This window comes from Hemiscyllium ocellatum, chromosome 8 (assembly GCF_020745735.1).
Source record: "Hemiscyllium ocellatum isolate sHemOce1 chromosome 8, sHemOce1.pat.X.cur, whole genome shotgun sequence".
In the NCBI taxonomy this organism is placed as follows: domain Eukaryota; kingdom Metazoa; phylum Chordata; class Chondrichthyes; order Orectolobiformes; family Hemiscylliidae; genus Hemiscyllium; species Hemiscyllium ocellatum.
This window is the reverse complement of record NC_083408.1, coordinates 113,175,327-113,196,113: the sequence shown is the minus strand read 5'-3', so window position 1 is coordinate 113,196,113 and position 20,787 is coordinate 113,175,327. Positions and strand designations below refer to the sequence as shown.

At 48.8% G+C, this 20,787-nt stretch overlaps 1 protein-coding gene across 1 annotated transcript in view; it reads left to right on the top strand.

Annotated features, from left to right (window-relative positions):
- The window catches only part of hhipl1 (HHIP-like 1), a 68,617-nt gene that overhangs the window by 18,832 nt on the left and 28,998 nt on the right, over nt 1-20,787 (top strand). Inside the window, exons 3-4 of the mRNA XM_060828595.1 lie at nt 6,582-6,725; nt 13,705-14,033. Of these exons, the coding sequence (XP_060684578.1) occupies nt 6,582-6,725; nt 13,705-14,033 (473 nt within the window). The remainder of the gene's footprint in view (nt 1-6,581; nt 6,726-13,704; nt 14,034-20,787) is intronic.

Sequence of the window (20,787 nt, the reverse complement as noted above, 5' to 3'; positions counted from 1 at the left end):
AGGGGGTGCAGTGGTAGTCTGGTGCACTGACCTCTACACCGCTGAAGACAAATGCCAAGTCGAGAACACCTCTTCCTACTGCCACCTCAACCATGACCCCACCCCCCATTACCAAACCATCATCTCCCAGACCATACAGAACCTCATCACCTCAGGAGATCTTCCACCCACAGCTTCCAACCTCATAGTCCAGGAACCCCAAACTGCCCGGTTCTACCTCCTTCCCAAGATCCACAAGCCTGACCACCCTGGCCGACCTATTGTCTCAGCATGCTCCTGCCCCACTGAACTCATCTCTACTACCTTGACACTGTCCTATTCCCCCCCCTAGTCCAGGAACTCCCACATACGTTCGAGACATCACCCATGCCCTCCACCTCCTCCAAGACATCCGTTTCCCCTGCCCCCAATGCCTCATCTTCACCATGGATATCCAATCCCTCTACACCTCCATCCGCCATGACCACGGCCTCCAAGCCCTCCGTTTATTCCTCTCCAGACGTCCCCAACAGTACCCTTCCACCGACACTCTCATTCGTTTGGCCGAACTGGTCCTCACCCTTAACAATTTCTCCTTTGAATCCTCCCACTTCCTCCAGACCAAAGGGGTAGCCATGGGCACACGTATGGGCCCCAGCTATGCCTGTCTCTTTGTTGGGTATGTAGAACAGTTGATCTTCCGTAATTACACCGGCACCACTCCCCACCTCTTCCTCCGCTACATCGATGACTGCATTGGCGCCACCTCGTGCTCCCGCGAGGAGGTTGAGCAATTCATCAACTTCAACAACACATTCCACCCTGACCTTAAATTTACCTGGACCATCTCTGACACCTCCCTCCCCTTCCTGGACCTCTCCATCTCCATTAATGATGACCGACTTGACACTGACATTTTTTACAAACCCACCGACTCCCACAGCCACCTGGATTACACCTCTTCCCACCTTACCTCTTGCAAAAATGCCATCCCGTTATTCCCAATTCCTCCGCCTCCACTGTATCTGCTCCCAGGAGGACCAGTTCCACCATAGAACACACCAGATGGCCTCCTTCTTTAGAGACCGCAATTTCCCTTCCCACGTGGTTAAAGTTGCCCTCCAACGCATCTCGTCCACAGCCCGCACCTCTGCCCTCAGACCCCACCCCTCCAACCGTAACAAGGACAGAACGCCCCTGGTGCTCACCTTCCACCCTACAAACCTTCGCATAAACCAAATCATCTGCCGACATTTCCACCACCTCCAAAAATACCCCACCACCAGGGATATATTTCCCTCCCCACCCCTTTCCATCTTCAGCAAAGACTGTTCCCTCCGTGACTACCTGGTCAGGTCCACACCCCCCTACAACCCACCCACCCATCCTTGCACTTTCCTCTGCCACCGCAGGAACTGTAAAACCTGCACCCACACCTCCTCCCTCACCTCCATCCAAGGCCCTAAAGGAGCCTTCCACATCCATCAAAGTTTTACCTGCACATCCACTAATATCATTTATTGTATCTGTTGCTCCCGATGCGGTCTCCTCTACATTGGGGAGACTGGGCGCCACCTAGCACAGCGCTTTAGGGAACATCTCTGGGACACCCGCACCCATCAACCACACCGCCCTGTGGCCCAACATTTCAACTCCCCCTCCCACTCTGCCGAGGACATGGAGATCCTGGGCCTCCTTCACCGCACCACTCCCTCACCACCAGACGCCTGGAGGAAGAACGCCTCATCTTCTGCCTCAGAACACTTCAACCCCAGGGCATCAATTTGGACTTCAACAGTTTCCTCATTTCCCCTTCCCCCACCTCACCCTAGTTCCAAACTTCCAGCTCAGCACTGTCCCCATGACTTGTCTGGACTTGTCCTACCTGCCTAGCTCCTTTTCCACCTATCCACTCCACCCTCTCCTCCCTGACCTATCACCTTCGTCCCCTCCCCCACTCACCTATTGTACTCTATGCTACTCTCTCCCCACCCCCACCCTCCTCTAGCTTATCTCTCCACGCTTCAGGCTCACTGTCTTTATTCCTGATGAAGGGCTTTTGCCCGAAACATCGATTTCGCTGCTCCTCAGATGCTGCCTGAACTGCTGTGCTCTTCCAACACCACAGATCCAGAATCTGGTTTCCACAGTCATTGTTTTTACCAGTGTGATCTGACACAAGTTACCCAAGTACGGCCCTTGGTATAGTTTTGGGATGAGGGTTGTGAGATCTTAGAATTTTCGAATCCCTGCAGAATGGAAACAGGCCCTCCGTTCCAATGAATCCACATTGATCCTCCATAAAGTAACCCACCTAGACCCATTTATCTCTAACTAATGCACCTAACCTACACATCGCTGAACACTACGGGCAATTTATCATGGCCATTTCACCTGACCTGCACATCTTTGGGACTGTGGAAGGAAACGAGAGCACCCGGAGGAAACCCACGCAAGCACTGGGAGAACAGACACACAGACAGTCCCTGGAGGCTTGATACTACACAATAACCAGTACGCAGTTATATAAAAGCTTGGTGTTGTCATCACCTTGCCAACCACAGGGATAGCTCGTACCCTCAACTCTAAAAAATTCACTATAGACATTATAAGTATTGGGTTAAAAAAAACAAAGAACTGTGGATGCTGGAAATCAGAAACGAAAATAGAAAGTGACGGAAAAACTTAGCAGGTCTGGCATCATCTTATGGAGAGAAAGCAAAAATAACAATTTGGTTCCAGTGACACTCTTCCAATACAGATCTTTCTGAACTAGGATCACTGGACCTGAAACGTTGACTCTGCTTTCTCTCCACAGCGGTTGTCAGACCTGCTGAGTTTTTCCAGCACTTTCTGTTTTGAATGTTGGAGTTTGAAAAGTAGAATTGCATTACATCCAGACTGAATTAATTAGTTTAGGCCTAATTTCTCTAATTTATAACTAGCAAAACAAGGATTTACATGAAAATTTATTTCTTTGGGGAATCATGTGATTTCCACACTGTGAACTATTTTGTTGTAGACTGAAACAGGTTGTAATGGACCAGTATATATAAGAAGGAGAGTAGCTCAAGTCAACCTTGGCTCCTTCGAAGCAGGAAGAGGAAGGATCATTACCAGAAATGAGAAATGGTGCAGACATTGATAAAAAAAATTATACTGCTCTTCAGGTTAAAAGACACAAGTTGCATTCCAGAGGGAAATCAAGTTATTTAAAAGAGTGAGGAAATTAAAGTAAGCAAGGTCTGTAGAGATGAAATATTCGAGAAGTTTACAGAGAGTAGACTCTTACAATCCTATATTCAATGCTTCTGAGAGCAGGGGCTACAGAGACAGGGATGCACTAGATTTTCCACAAAGTTTTGGATTCAGGAATGGTCTCAGGATATTTGAAGTTAGCCAATGTAACCCTGTTATTGAAGATAGAGGGAGAGAGGGAACAAAGAAGCATCAGTCATCTTAGAGAAATGCTGGAATCCATTATTATTGCAATCTACTCGGAATGCATTTAATGAATTTTAGTGTGATCAAAGTCAGCATGGTTTTACAAGACGAAAATCATGTTTTAACAAATTACATCTGCCTCACAGCGTCCGGGACCCGGGTTTGGATTCCCGCCTCGGGCAACGGTCTGTGTAGAGTTTGCACATTCTCCCCATGTTTGTGTGGGTTTCCTCTGGGTGCTCCAGTTTCCTCCCACAGTCCGAAGATGCGCAAGTTAAGTGAGCTGCCCATGCTAAATTGCCCCATAGTGTCCAGGGTGTGAAGGCGAGGTGGATTAGCTATGGGAAATGTGGGGTTACAGGGATAAGGTAGAGGGGGTGAGTCTGGGTGGGATACTTTTCGAAGAGCTGGTGTGGACTTGCTATGCCGAATGGACTGTTTCCACACTGTAGGGATCCTATGAAAGATACTAGTGTTTTTTGACAATGTAAGGAGCATATTGGATAAAGAGGAACCAGTTAGTTATGAAAGGCATTTAATAAGGAGCGATGGAAGGTTAATACACAAGACAAGGCCTCCTTGAATTGGTGTAATATATCACAGATGTAACGATGGAGGATCGATTACAGGACAGGAAGCAAAGAGTTTAGATAATTGTGTCGTTTCAAGTTGACAGCTGCAGTGTGCTGTAAAGAGCAATGCTGGGACCTCAGTTATTGACAATCTTATTAATGGCTTGGTTAAAGTAACAGAGAGAAATGCGTACAATCACGCTGATGATACAAATCCAGGTTGGATAACAAACTCTGAGAAACAGACAGAGAGATTTAGACAGATTAACTGATCAAAGTTTGTGCGAAGATTTGTAGCTCGGGTGCTTGTTGTAGTGGTTCTGTTCGCCGAGCTGGAAGTTTTTGTTGCAAACGTTTCGTCCCCTGGCTAGGAGACATCATCAGTGCTCTGGAGCCTCCTGCGAAGCGCTTCTTTGATGTTTCTTCCGGTATTTATAGTTTGGGTTGAATTCAGATTAACTGACTAGGCATAAAAACAGAAATTGCTGAAAAAGCTCGGCAGGTCTGGCAGCATCTGTGGAGAGAAATCAGTGGGCCCCAAATGTCAGTTCTGTTTTCTTTCCACAGAACTAGCCAGACCTTCCTATCAGAAAGATGTTGTGAAACTTGAAAGGGTTCAGAAAAGATTTACAAGGATCTTGCCAGGTTTGGAGGATTTGAGCTATAAGGAGAGGCTGAATAGGCTGGGGCTGTTTTCCCTGGTGCATTGGAGGTTGAGGGGTGACCTTATAGAGGTGTATAAAATCATGAGGGACATGGATTGGGTAGATAGATAAGGTCTTTTCCCTGAGATGGGGGGGTCCAGAACGAAGGGCATAGGTTTAGGGTGAGAAGAGAAAGATATAAAAGAGACCTAAGGGGCAACTTTTTCACACAGAGGGTGGCACGTGTATGGAATGAGCTGCCAGCGGAAGTGATGGAGGCTCGGAAGGGTTTGGAGGGATATGGGCCGGGTGCTGGCAGGTGAGACTAGTTTGGGTTGGGATATCTGGTCAGCATGGACAGGTTGGATGGAAGGGTCTGCTTCTGTGCTGTACATCTCTATGACTCTACAGCTCTATGACCTGCTGAGTGTTTCCAGCAATTTCTGTTTTTGCTTCAGATTTACAGCAGCTTTTTTGGTTTTTAAATAAAAGAATGGAAGTGGAAGATGACTCAGCTTGTTAAGAAGAAAAGAGGAGCTGAATATATTCAGAAGGTGTAGATCTTGTAAATGTTGATGTTCAGTTGAGCTTGGGCATTGTGGTACATGGAATGCAGAAAGTTAACAAGCAGCTAAGCAAACAATTCGGAAGCTGGGGCCTTGATTCCAAGGGGATTGGAGTACAAGAGGAAAAAGGTCTTGCTACAATTGTCCAGGATATTGGCCAGACCATATCTGGAACCCTGCGTGCATTTGACAATCAGATATAAGGAAGAATGCATTTCCATAAATGGGACTACAGTGGGGTTTTACTGGACTATTCACTGGGTGAAGAAACTTCCTAGAATGAATGCCGTGTGAATTGGTGTTCCATTTTCTGGAGAAGAATGAAAGACAATCTCATTGAAACACACAAGTTTCCAAGGAGCTGGACAGGATTGATACAGAGAGGTTATTTTCCTGTCACCAGACAATCTGGAACATAGGGAAGAGCGTCAGGATAACGGAATAATTCTTCAGGACTAAGACAAGGAGAATTTTCCTTATCCAAAGAGTGAAACACTCTCTCCCTGACGGTTGTGGGAGCTCCACCATTAATATATATAAAACTGAGAGAGACTGACTTTTGGTCCCTCAGCAGATTGAGGACTGGACAAGAAAATGGAGTGGTGCTGGAAAAGCACAGTAAGCCAGGCAGCATCCGAGGAGCAGGAAGGGCTGACGAAGGGCTTTTGCCCGAAATATCAATTTTCCAGCTTCTCGGATGCTGCCTGAACTGCTGTGCTTTTCCAGCACCATTCTGATCTAAACATCTGGTTTCCAGCATTTGCAGTCCTCACTTTTGCCAAGAAAATTGAGTTACAGCCAAAGATTAGCCATGCTTGTATTTAATAACAGAACAATTCTGTATGGCTTACTCCAGCTCCTATTTCTTATGTCTTCTTTTTTTTCCTCAATCAAAGATGATTTCCAACCACGACTCAAGGGCTTTGACCATCCTATTTCCTGCAATCGTGCTGCCACTCCTTCCCCTCCCACCCACAATTATGACAAGGTTCCTCTTGTCCTCTCCTTCCACCTTATCATCCTCTGAAGATGATACCTCCTGCTTGAAGTGACACCCAAGTTCAGTCTGTCCCCTTTCTGAAGGGACCCTTCCCTCAGTAGCATTCCTCAATCACTGCCAGATGCTATTAATGTAATTGCCATATGTGACCTCTTAACTCCTCCGCCCTCACCTTCCAAGGCTGTAGACCACTCTCACTCCCAGATCAGATAGTGATTTAAGTATTCTTCTGTCAACTTATAACAGTTTTCCAAAACCCAGCACATGGTCCCATGCTCTCAAAGAAAACCAATCAAAGGTTTACCTTTGTTTTCTAAGAGATGATTTTTTTTTCCTGAGTCACTGCCAACTGTCACCAAACATCCTTACTTTACAGGATCATTTTGGAAGTGGACGAACCAGCGTCGAACCATAATGGAGGCCAACTCCTTTTTGGCAAGGATGGCTATCTCTACATTTTCACTGGAGATGGTGGAATGGCCGGGGATCCATTTGGGAAATATGGAAATGCTCTAAACAAGTAAAGTATTATTTCATTACACTTTGGCCGATAATTTTCTGAAATGATTCATGTCAAAGGGTTGTTCAATAAAGCATTGACAGTGAACAGTGGAAGAACTGCAGAACTGGGGGTGGGGGAAGAGGTTGTGAAACAACAAACAAGAATGGGCCAGTCAGGCACAAGTCCATAAGGAACAGGAGGAGGCCATTCAGCCCGTTGAGCATGCTCCACCATCCAATAGGATCATGGCTGAGCCAACATTCCTCACATCCATGTTCCTGCCTTTTCTCCGTGACCTTTGACTCCCAGACTGGTCAAGAATATCTCTCTCTCTCTCTCTCTCTCAGCCTGAACTTTACACAAGGACTCTGTCTCCACAGCTCCCAGTGACAAGGAGTTCCAAACAGTCACAACCCTCTGAGGGATGAAATTCCTCCTCATCTCAGTCTTAAACTGGCACCCCTTTATTCTGAGAGGGTGCCCTCTGGTCCTAGAATCTCCCAAGAGGGGAAACATCCCACTCAGCATTGACCCTGTCGGGCCTTTGAAGAACCCTATATATTTCATTGAGATCACCTCTCAACCTCCTGAACTCCAGTGAGCAGAGGCCTAACCTGTTTGTTCTTTGCTAGGAAGACAACCCCTCCTTCGCAGGTACCATCCTAGTGAACCTTCCCTTTTATTTATTTCAAAAATATACTTTATTCATAAAATACTTTGATGGTCCATTCAGTTGGACATGCCATACATATGTAAACATTCCATTTCTTTGCATACCGAAACAGAGTAATCATTCCTATTTACAGGTCTGTACAATTACATATATTTAGCTGAGGCATCAGCAGAACCCAAAAGACTGCATGGGCCCCCTGTTCTTCTTTAGACAGGCAGATGTTACACGGTGGTCTTTCCCCACCGCGCCTTGGCAGCAGTTGCCCCAAGCTTCAGCGCGTCCCTCAACACGTAGTCCTGGACCTTGGAATGTGCCAGTCTGCAACACTCAGTCGGGGTCAACTCCTTCAGCTGGAAGATCAACAGGTTTCGAATCGCCCAGACAGCGTCCTTCACCGAGTTGATGATCCTCCAAGCACAGTTGATGTTCATCTCGGTGTGTGTCCCGGGGAACAGGCCGTAGAGCACGGAGTCATGTGTCACGGCGCTGCTCGGGACGAACCTCGACAAACACCACTGCATTCCTCTCCAGACTTCCTCTGCTTAGGCACATTCCAGAAGGAGGTGTGTGACAGTCTCGTCCCCCCCGCAGCCGCTTCGAGGGCAGCGTGCGGTGCGGCAGAGAGTCCGGGTGTGTATAAAGGAACTCACAGGCAGAGCCCTTCTCACCACCAGCCAAGCCATGTCTTGGTACTTGTTGGAAAGTTCTGGCGATTAGGCATTCTGCCAAATGGCTTTGACAGTCTGCTCAGGGAACCGCTCGATAGGATCCGCCCTCTCCTTTTCCCGAAGGGACTCAAGGACACTACGTGTTGACCACTTCCTGATGGACTTGTGGTCAAAGGTGTTTTTCTTCATAAGCTTCTCCACGAAGGACAGGTGATACGGAACGGTCCAACTACTCGGAGCGTTCCGCGGCAGCGAGGCCAGGCCCATCCTTCGCAACACCGGGGACAGGTAGAACCTCAGTACGTAGTGACACTTGGTGTTTGCGTACCGGGGATCCACGCACAGTTTGATGCAGCCACACACAAAGGTGGCCATCAGGGTGAGGGTGGCATTGGGTATATCTTTTCCCCCGTTGCCCTGATCTTTGTACAGCGAGTCCCTTCAGACCCGGTCCATCTTTGATCTCCATATAAACTGGAAGATGGCCTGGGTGACTGCAGCGGCACAGGTTCTGGGAGTAGGCCAGACCTGTGCCACGTATAACGGCAATGACAGTGCCTCACACCTGATGACCAGGTTTTTTCCCGTGATGGAGAGTGACTGTAGCTTCCATCTGCCCAGTTTCTGCCTCACTTTGCTGTACGCTCCTCCCAAGACTTGGCGCACGCCCCAGCCCCCCCGAACCAAATACCCAGCACCTTCAGGTGGCCGGTCCTGACAGTGAAGGGGAACGAGGATTCGTCAGTCCAGTTCCCGAAGAGCCTGGCCTCACTCTTGCCTCGGTTTACCTTGGCCCCCGAGGCCCGTTCGAACTGGTTACATATGCACGTGAGTCTGTGCACTGACAGCGAATCCGAGCAGAAAATGGCGACATCATCCATGTACAGGGAGGCCTTAACCTGCAGGCCCCTGCTGCCAGGAATAGTCACCCCTCTCAGGCTCGCATCCTTCCTGATGGACTCGGCAAATGGCTCTGTGTAACACACAAACAAGGCAGGAGAGAGAGAGAGGGCAGCCCTGCCTGACTCCAGATCTGACTGGGAAGCTATCTGATTCCCACCCATTGATTGAGACTGTACTGACAATGTTGGTGTAGAGCAGTTTGATCCACTTGCAGATTCCCTCCCCAAAGCCCATTTTGGAGAGAACATCTCTCATATTGGAGAGAACATCCTTGTTTGTGTGTTACATAGAGCCATTTGCCGAGTCCATCAGGAAGGATGCGAGCCTGAGAGGGGTGACTATTCCTGGCAGCGGAGGCCTACAGGTTAAGGCCTCCCTGTACATGGATTATGTCGCCATTTTCTGCTCGGATCCGCAGTCAGTGCACAGACTCACGTGCATATGTGACCAGTTCCAACGGGCCTCGGGGGCCAAGGTAAACCGAGGCAAGAGCGAGACCATGCTCTTCGGGAACTGGGCCGACCAATCCTCAATCCCCTTCACCATCAGGACTGACCACCTGAAGGTGCTGGGTATTTGGTTCGAGGGGGGGGGGTGCTGGGGCATGCGCCAAGACCTCAGAGGAGCGGATCAGGAAGATGAGACAGAAACTAGGCAGATGGAAGCAACGGTTGCTCTCCATTGCGGGAAAAAACCTGGTCATCAGGTGTGAGGCACTGTCATTGCTATTATACGTGGCACAGGTCTGACCTACTCCCAGAACCTGCGCCGCCGCAGTCACCCAGGCCATCTTCCACTTCATGTGGAGATCAAAGATGGACCGGGTCCGAAGGGACTCATTGTAAAAAGACCGGTGCAATGGGGAAAAACAGGCCCAATGCCACCCTCGCCCTGATGGCCACCTTTGTGTGTGGCTGCATCAAGCTGTGCGTGGATCACCGGTACGCAAACACCAAGTGTCACTACGTACTGAGGTTCTACCTGTCCCTGGTGTTGTGAAGGATGGGCCTGGCCTCGCTGCCGTGGAACGCTCCGAGTAGTTGGACCGTTCCGTATCACCTGTCCTTTGTGGAGAAGTTTATGAAGAAAAACACCTTTGACCAAAGTCCATCAGGAAGTGGTCAGCACGTAGTGTCCTTGAGACCCTTCGGGAAACGGAGAGGGCAGATCCTATCGAGCAGTTCCCTGAGCAGACTATCATTTGGCAGAATGCCTCATCGCCAGAACTTTCCAACAAGCACCAAGACATGGCTTGGCTGGTGGTGAGAAGGGCTCTGCCTGTGAGATCCTTTATACACGCCCGGATTCTCAGCCGCACTGCACACTGCCCTCGAAGCGGCTGCGGGGGGGACGAGACTGTCACACACCTCCTTCTGGAATGTGCCTATGCAGAGGAAGTCTGGAGAGGAATGCAGTGGTGTTTGTCGAGGTTCGTCCCGAGCAGCGCCATGACGCGGGAATCCATGATCTACGGCCTGTTCCCCGGGACACACACCGAGACGAACATCAACTGTGCCTGGAGGATCATCAACTCGGTGAAGGACGCTCTCTGGGCGGTCCGAAACCTGTTGATCTTCCAGCTGAGGGAGTTGACCCCGACTGAGTGTTGCAGACTGGCACATTCCAAGGTCCAGGACTATGTGTTGAGGGACGCGCTGATCTTGGGGCAGCTGCCGCCAAGGCTCGGTGGGGAAAGACCACCGTGTAACATCTGCCTGCCTAAAGAAGAACAGGGGGCCCATGCAGTCGTTTAGGCTCTGCTGATGCCTCAGCTAAATATGTAATCATACCGACCTGTAAATAGGAATGATTACTCTGTTTCGGTATGCAAAGAAATGGAATGTTTACTTATGTACGGCATGTCCAGTTATATAGATCAAAGTATTTATGAATAAAGTATATTTTTGAATTAAAAAAAGAGTTCCCTACTCATACATACTCCGAACACCTTGAAATTAAGGCCAATATTCCATTAGCTTGCCCCATTAACTGCTGAGCCTGTGTGCTAACTTTCTGTTATGTACACAAGTTGTAGCTTTTTGCAGGTTTTCTTCATTTAATTAATATTCTGCTCTTTTCACACTTTCCCACATTGCACTCCATTTGCCAATGTTTTGCCCACTTACCTCTCTGTAAACTGTTTGTATCCCTCGCTCACACAATCTGACTTTCCGCCTATGATAAATATCACCCAACACCAGGTTATAGTCCCACAGGTTCATTTGGAAGCACTAGCTTTTGGAGCGCTGCTGATGAAGAAGAAGCACTTTGAAAGCTAGTACCTCCAAATAAACTTGTTGGACTATAACCTGGTGTTGTGTGAGATTTTCAACAACTTCCTTAAGATTCTGGACAGAGTTGCCCTGGGAGTCCTCAACATTGACTCCAAACCTCATGAAGTCTCATAGCTTCAGGTTAAACATGGGAAAGGAACCCTCCTGCTGATTAACACGTACCATTGTCCCTCGGCTGATGAATCAGTACTCCTCCATGTTGATCAATACTTGGAAGAAGCACTGAGGATGGGAAGAGCACAAAATGTACTGTAGGTGGGTGATTTCAATGCCCCCCAACAAGAGTGGCTTGGCAGCAATACTACAGATATAGCTAGTCGGGTCCTAAAGGACATAACTGTGAGACTGTGTCTGCGGCAGGTGGTGAGGGAACCAACAAGAGGGAGAAACGTACCTGACCTCATCCTTAGCAATCTGCCAGCTGCAGATACATCTGTCCATGACAGTCTCAGTAAGAATGACCACCGCAGTCCTTGTGGAGACAAAGTCCCACCTTCACATTGAGAATACCCTCCATCATGTTGTGTGGCACTGTCACTGTGCTAAATGGGACAGACTTCACAGCGACCCAACAACTCAAGACTGGGCATCCATGAGGCACTCTGGGCAATCAACAGCACCAGAACTGTACTCCAGTCTGTAGCCTCATGGCCCGGCATATCCCCCACTCAACCATTACCATCAAGGCAGGGAATCAATGGAGAGTGCAGGAGGGTATGTCAGGAGCAGTACCAGCTATACCTGAAGATGAGACAACAACCTGATGAAGCCACCAATAAGGGTACTTGCATACTCAGCAGCATAAGAAGTAAGTGACAGACAGAGCTAAGTGATCCCACAAACAGCAGATCCGATCTAAGCTCTGCAGTCCTGCCACATCCAGTCATGAATGGTGGTGGATAATTTAAAAACCCACTGGAGGAGGTGGCTCCCCAAATATCCCCATCCTCAATGATGGAAGAGCCCAACACATCATTCCATAAGATAAGGCTGAAACATTTCCAACAATCTTCCACCAGATGTACTGAGTGGATGATCCCACCTTGGCCTCCTCCAGTGGTCCCCAGCATCACAGATTCTAGTCTACAGCAAATTTGATTCATATCATGAGATTAAAATGTGGTTGGAGGCATTGCATAGTGCCATAGGCCTGATAACATTCTGGCAATAGTACTGAACACATGTGCTCCAGAACTTGCCTCTCCCCTAGCCAAGCTCTTCCAGTTACAACACTGGCATCTATCCGACAATGTGGGATATTGCCCAGGTATGTCCTGTACGCAAAAAAGCAGGAGAAACCCAACCTGGCCAATTACCACCCCATCAGTCTACTCTTGATCATCAGTAAAGTGCTGGAAGGGGTCACCAACAGTGCCATCAAGCAGCACCTGCTCAGCAATAACCTGCTCAATGACGTCCAGTGTGGGTTCCATCTGGGCCAATCAGCTCCTGACCTCATCACAGCCTTGGGTCAAACATGGAAAAAAGAGCTGAGTTCCAGAGGGGAGGGGAGAGTGATAGCCCTTGACATCAAGGCTGCATTTAACTGAGTGTGGCATCAAGGACCCTGGCAAAACTGGAATCAGTGGGTATCAGGGGCAAACACGCTGCTGGTGAGAGTCGTAGGGTCAGAAATGCCAATGAGTGCACAACGTTCAATTCCCTCCCTCAGGGAATTGTGGGTCAACCCAGAACACATGGACTGCAGCGGTTCAAGTTGGCTGCTCCCCCTCACCTTCTCAAGGGCAACTAGGGATGGGCAATAAATATTGGGGCCAGCCAGCAACACCAACATCCCACGGATTAATAACTGAAACCAAATTCATTCCAATTCTTTTCCAACACCAGATGTTAGGCTAATGGACCTATAGTTACCTGTTCCTTTGCCTCTTTCCCTCCTTGAACATTGGCAGATTTCATTCAAGCCTGCTCAGTCATTCGATAAAATCATTGCTGACCTGCTTTTAACCTCAACTCTACAGTTCTGTATATCCTCAATCATCTTTCATCCACTTGGTAAACAAGAATCCATCCAAATTTGCCTTTAAGTTATTTAAAAATTCTAGTTTTGAGGAAGGGAATTCCAAAGATTTGCAAACCCTCAGAGAAACATTGTTTTCTCATCCCTGGTTGAGATTGGTGGGCCCTTATTTTTAAACTCTGACCCCTGTTTCTAGATTCTTCCACGAGGGTAAACATCCTGCCTATGTCCACCTGGTCAAATTCCCTCAGGATCGTATACCAATGGGTTTGCTTTTCTTTCAGATTTTCCTTTCTTGTTGAACAATGAGGTGGTAATTGCAGAATTTTGTTTTCCATTTCAATGAATTAGGATGAAGGCAGATGCAAAAAAATAAGAGATTCACTTTGCCAATGACAAATGAGCTGTCCAGTAAATATTTCAGATGTTGTTTGTCAGCATTGCAATGTAATTTTCCTGTGTCTTCACGCCTCTCTAGGTCAGCTTTACTGGGTAAAGTGCTTCGGATAGATATCAACAATAATAATCGTGGTCCCCTTTATAAGATTCCCCCAGACAATCCCTTCATCCAGGACCCAGATGCCCGGCCAGAGGTTTATGCCTACGGAGTGCGGAACATGTGGCGATGCTCTGTAGATCGAGGTGACCCTCAAACAAAAGAGGGAAATGGAAGAATCTTCTGTGGGGATGTTGGACAGAACAAATTCGAGGAAATTGATATCGTTGAGAAAGGGAGGAACTATGGTTGGAAAGCAAGAGAGGGGTTTTCATGCTATGACAAGAAGCTCTGTGGAAATTCCTCCCTGAGTGAGAAACCGTTTTTTTAATGCTCATCTAAAGTAATTGTTTGTGGCATCAATAAATCTTAAGGCAGTTCCCTCAGCCACCGCCTTCATCCAAATCTCTGTGTTCCATTTCAACTGTTAGCTCCATGTCCTTTAGTTGTTTCAAAAGGTCTGGAGCCTATAACTTGAACTATTCTTTCTCCTGACTCTGCTTTCTACTTCCAGCATTTCACCACTTGAAAACTCCCTCCATTTTATTCTATTTATTCAGCCCTTTGCTGACAATTTATTCCTGCTGCAAATGTGTTGCTGGTCAAAGCACAGCAGGTTAGGCAGCATCTCAGGAATAGAGAATTCGACGTTTCGAGCATAAGCCCTTCATCAGGAATAAGAGAGAGAGAGCCAAGCAGGCTGAGATAAAAGGTAGGGAGGAGGGACTAGGGGGAGGGGCGATGGAGGTGGGATAGGTGGAAGGAGGTCAAGGTGAGGGTGATAGGCCGGAGTGGGGTGGGGGCGGAGAGGTCAGGAAGAGGATTGCAGGTTAGGAGGGCGGTGCTGAGTTGAGGGAACCGACTGAGACAAGGAGGGGGGAGGGGAAATGAGGAAGCTGGAGAAATCTGAATTCATACCTTGTGGTTGGAGGGTTCCCAGGCGGAAGATGAGGCGCTCCTCCTCCAGCCGTCGTGTAGTTGTGTTCTGCCGGTGGAGGAGTCCAAGGACCTGCATGTCCTCGGTGGAGTGGGAGGGGGAGTTAAAGTGTTGAGCCACGGGGTGATTGGGTTGGTTGGTTCGGGCGGCCCAGAGGTGTTCTCTGAAGCGTTCCGCAAGTAAGCGGCCTGTCTCACCAATATAGAGGAGGCCACATCGGGTGCAGCGGATGCAATAGATGATGTGTGTGGAGGTACAGGTGAACTTGTGGCGGATATGGAAGGATCCCTTGGGGCCTTGGAGGGAAGTGAGTGTGGAGGTGTGGGCGCAAGTTTTACATTTCCTGCGGTTGCAGGGGAAGGTGCCGGGGGTGGAGGTTGGGTTGGTGGGGGGTGTGGATCTGACAAGGGAGTCACGAAGGGAGTGGTCCTTGCGGAACGCTGATAGGGGAGGGGAGGGAAATATATCCTTGGTGGTGGGGTCCGTTTGGAGGTGGCGGAAATGGCGGCGGATAATACGTTGTATGCGCAGGTTGGTGGGGTGGTAGGTGAGAACCAGTGGGGTTCTGTCTTGGTGGCGGTTGGAGGAGCGGGGCTCAAGGGCGGAGGAGCGGGAAGTGGAGGAGATGCGGTGGAGGGCATCGTCGATCACGTCTGGGGGGAATCTGCGGTCCTTGAAGAAGGAGGCCATCTGGGCTGTGCGGTGTTGGAATTGGTCCTCCTGGGAGCAGATGCGGCGGAGACGAAGGAATTGGGAATATGGGATGGCGTTTTTACAGGGTTCAGGGTGGGAGGAGGTGTAGTCCAGGTAGCTGTGGGAGTCAGTCGGTTTATAATAGATGTCTGTGTTGAGTCGGTCGCCCGAGATAGAAATGGAAAGGTCTAGGAAGGGGAGGGAGGAGTCTGAGACAGTCCAGGTGAATTTCAGGTCGGGATGGAAGGTGTTAGTAAAGTTGATGAACTGTTCAACCTCCTCGTGGGAGCACGAGGCAGCGCCGATACAGTCATCGATGTAGCGGAGGAAAAGGTGGGGGGTGGTGCCAGTGTAGTTGCGGAAGATGGATTGTTCCACATATCCTACGAAGAGGCAGGCATAGCTGGGGCCCATGCGGGTGCCCATGGCAACTCCTTTAGTTTGGAGGAAGTGGGAGGATTGAAAAGAGAAGTTATTCAGGGTGAGGACCAGTTCAGTCAGTCGAAGGAGGGTGTCAGTGGAAGGGTACTGGTTGGTGCGGCGGGAAAGGAAGAAGCGGAGGGCTTTGAGTCCTTCGTGATGGGGGATGGAGGTGTACAGGGACTGGATGTCCATAGTGAAAATAAGGCGTTGGGGACCGGGGAAGCGAAAATCCTGGAGGAGGTGGAGGGCGTGGGTGGTGTCCCGAACGTAGGTGGGGAGTTCTTGGACTAAAGGGGACAGGACCGTGTCGAGGTATTGGGAGATTTTCACTATGGAACCGGTCCCCAACGCCTTATTTTCACTATGGAACCGGTCCCCAACGCCTTATTTTCACTATGGAAATTTTCGCTTCCCCGGTCCCCAACGCCTTATTTTCACTATGGACTCCCAATACCTCGACACGGTCCTGTCCCCTTTAGTCCAAGAACTCCCCACCTACGTTCGGGACACCACCCACGCCCTCCACCTCCTCCAGGATTTTCGCTTCCCCGGTCCCCAACGCCTTATTTTCACTATGGACATCCAGTCCCTGTACACCTCCATCCCCCATCACGAAGGACTCAAAGCCCTCCGCTTCTTCCTTTCCCGCCGCACCAACCAGTACCCTTCCACTGACACCCTCCTTCGACTGACTGAACTGGTCCTCACCCTGAATAACTTCTCTTTTCAATCCTCCCACTTCCTCCAAACTAAAGGAGTTGCCATGGGCACCCGCATGGGCCCCAGCTATGCCTGCCTCTTCGTAGGATATGTGGAACAATCCATCTTCCGCAACTACACTGGCACCACCCCCCACCTTTTCCTCCGCTACATCGATGACTGTATCGGCGCTGCCTCGTGCTCCCACGAGGAGGTTGAACAGTTCATCAACTTTACTAACACCTTCCATCCCGACCTGAAATTCACCTGGACTGTCTCAGACTCCTCCCTCCCCTTCCTAGACCTTTCCATTTCTATCTCGGGCGACCGACTCAACACAGACATCTATTATAAACCGACTGACTCCCACAGCTACCTGGACTACACCTCCTCCCACCCTGAACCCTGTAAAAACTCCATCCCATATTCCCAATTCCTTCGTCTCCGCCGCATCTGCTCCCAGGAGGACCAATTCCAACACCGCACAGCCCAGATGGCCTCCTTCTTCAAGGACCGCAGATTCCCCCCAGACGTGATCGACGATGCCCTCCACCGCATCTCCTCCACTTCCCGCTCCTCCGCCCTTGAGCCCCGCTCCTCCAACCGCCACCAAGACAGAACCCCACTGGTTCTCACCTACCACCCCACCAACCTGCGCATACAACGTATTATCCGCCGCCATTTCCGCCACCTCCAAACGGACCCCACCACCAAGGATATATTTCCCTCCCCTCCCCTATCAGCGTTCCGCAAGGACCACTCCCTTCGTGACTCCCTTGTCAGATCCACACCCCCCACCAACCCAACCTCCACCCCCGGCACCTTCCCCTGCAACCGCAGGAAATGTAAAACTTGCGCCCACACCTCCACACTCACTTCCCTCCAAGGCCCCAAGGGATCCTTCCATATCCGCCACAAGTTCACCTGTACCTCCACACACATCATCTATTGCATCCGCTGCACCCGATGTGGCCTCCTCTATATTGGTGAGACAGGCCGCTTACTTGCGGAACGCTTCAGAGAACACCTCTGGGCCGCCCGAACCAACCAACCCAATCACCCCGTGGCTCAACACTTTAACTCCCCCTCCCACTCCACCGAGGACATGCAGGTCCTTGGACTCCTCCACCAGCAGAACACAACTACACGACGGCTGGAGGAGGAGCGCCTCATCTTCCGCCTGGGAACCCTCCAACCACAAGGTATGAATTCAGATTTCTCCAGCTTCCTCATTTCCCCTCCCCCCTCCTTGTCTCAGTCGGTTCCCTCAACTCAGCACCGCCCTCCTAACCTGCAATCCTCTTCCTGACCTCTCCGCCCCCACCCCACTCCGGCCTATCACCCTCACCTTGACCTCCTTCCACCTATCCCACCTCCATCGCCCCTCCCCCTAGTCCCTCCTCCCTACCTTTTATCTCAGCCTGCTTGGCTCTCTCTCTCTTATTCCTGATGAAGGGCTTATGCTCGAAACGTCGAATTCTCTATTCCTGAGATGCTGCCTAACCTGCTGTGCTTTGACCAGCAACACATTTGCAGCTGTGATCTCCAGCATCTGCAGACCTCATTTTTCACTTGACAATTTATTCCAAAAGGGTAAAAAAATGAGGTCTGCAGATGCTGGAGATCACAGCTGAAAATGTGCTGCTGGTTAAAGCACAGCAGGTTAGGCAGCATCCAAGGAATAGGAAATTCGACGTTTCAGGCAGTTCCTGATGAAGGGCTTATGCCCGAAACGTCGAATTTCCTATTCCTTGGATGCTGCCTAACCTGCTGTGCTTTAACCAGCAACACATTTTCAACAATTTATTCCAAAACTCTACTACCCTTAGTGTGAAAAACATTTGCTTGATCTTTCTCTTTTCTACAATAAAGGCAAAATATTGCAGGCGCTGGAAATCTGAAACAAACACAAGAAATTGTTAGAGAAACTCATCAAGTCGGGCAGCAAATCTGGAGACAAATAGTTAACATTTCAAACCCGGTATGATTCATAAAACTGATTTGATTTATTGTTGTCACGTTTACCTAAGTAGAGAGAAAAGCTGTGGCTTGCGAGCAGTGCAGGCAGCTCATAGCAAACACTGATATACAGATTATAGGGTGTTCAGACAGAACAGGGCACGCAAGGTTACACTGCACAAGAGGTGCACAAAGCAAGATCAATGTTAAATTTGAAGATAGAGAGAATATCCATCAGTCTAATAAGAGCAGGGAAGAAGCTGCTACTGAACCTGTTGGCATTCAGACCTGTAACTAGATTTAAGGGAAAATTATTAGTAATTTTAATGACATAAAATTGAGTTTTAATAGTGTAGAATGGTTGTAAGAAATGTGAGAATAAGATCTGCTGTAGAGAGCTCACAAAAAGTCAACTGGTGTTGACGCCATTAACTCTGCTTTTCTCTCTCTCTCTTTCTCTCTCTCTCCAACGATGCTGCTGCACTGCTAAGTTGCTCCAGCATTCTCTCTGTTTATTGTCTCCTTTCCAACTTCTTCACCCTGGAACTTGAGAGATTTATCAGACAATTTAATGCAGCAACTTTGTCAAAATAATCACACAGTAAATAATGAAACTGTCATATTTTGCCATTATTTATTAAGAGTCTTCGGTTCTGAGGATAAGCACAGGATACTTTAGAGCCTTTAATATAGAAATAGGAGCCAAGGTGTTGCATGGGAAAAATTATTTAATTACTTTCTGTACCGAAGACCATGAGAAACGGGAACATTCGGCTCCTCCACTGTTCAATAGGATCACTGTTCACTGATCCAACACTCCTCACTCCACTTCCCTGCCCTTTCCCTTGATTCGCCGACTGATCAGGAATCTCTCTCTCCCTCTCTCTCTCAGCCTTTAATATACACAAGGACTCTGCCCCCACAGCTCTCTGTGGTAAGGAGTTCCAAAGATTCACAACCCTCTGAGAGATGAAATTCCTCTTCATCTCAGTCTTAAATTGGTGCCCCTTTATTCTGAGACTGTGCACTCTGGCCCTAACTCCCCCCCTCAGTATTTGCCCTGTCGAGCCCCTTAAGAATCCTGGATATTTCAACTGCATACTAACTCATACACAAGAACACCTCGATCCCTCTGCACCTCAGAATTCTGCAGTCCTTCCCCATGGAAGGAATACTCTGCTTTTTTTATTCTTCATGGCAAAGTGAACCATGGCACATTTCCCCTTACTATACTCTCAGATCATTATCCACTCACTCAACCATTCTACGTCCATCAGCAACCCCCTTGTGTTCTCTTCACAATATATTTGTGCTATCTTTGTACTACCATTCGCATCAGCTGAATCATTAATATAAATTTGAAAAAGGGAGGCCCCATGTACCGTGACAACTGGATCCTGCCCCTCCCAATCAAATGTACTGTTCAGTCATAGAATCCCTATCATGAGGAAGCAGGCCATTCAGATCTCTGAGTCTACACGAGCCCTACAAAGAGCATCCCATCCAGATCCACTCCCCTACTCTGTCCCTGTAACCCCACATTTCCCACAGCTAACCCACTTAGCCTGCACACTATGGATAATTCAGCATTGGCAATCCACCCTAACCTGCACATGTTTGGACTATGGGAGGAAACCAGAGCAAACCCATGCAGACACGGGGAGAATGCTCAAACTCCATACAGACAGTGTGGAGTTCAGTGGAATTGAACCTAGGTCCTTGCCGCTGTGAGGCCGTAGTGTTAACCACTGAACCGCCATGCTGTCCCTGAGCCTACAGAAGGTATCATGAAACCTGACATTGGTGATACAATGCTGGATTCATGCTCTTGACGGTACAGAACTGTGTCTACATATCACCTATCACCACCACCTTCCTTTGTATTTCCTTCACTTGCATCATGCTGCAATTGTCCATTAGTTCAACCACCCTTCAGACCTTACTGTCAGCTAAACAAGCAGGAAGAATCTCAAACCTGTTGGATGATCACAAAGGCTGACTTTTTAATTTCCCTTTTTAATATATTTTACTAACCCTATCACTTGCCCTTGAATTGTTTTCAGCCTTAAACATAGAAAAGGCCTTTTAACCAATTACCAGTTGCTCACCAATCGGCTAACGTCTCTGTTGTAGTAGAGTCAGAATCAATTCCAAACCACCACCAGGCTGCCTTTCGTTTCTCATAGAGTCATAGAGCATTACAGCATGGAGACAGGCCCTTCGGCCCAACTTGTCCATGCTGCTCACTTCTCACAATTAGTCTAGCCCCATTTCCGTCTATGCTGCTGGAAAAGCGCAGCAGGTCAGGCAGCATGCAAGGAACAGGAGAATCGATGTTTCGGGCATATTTCCTG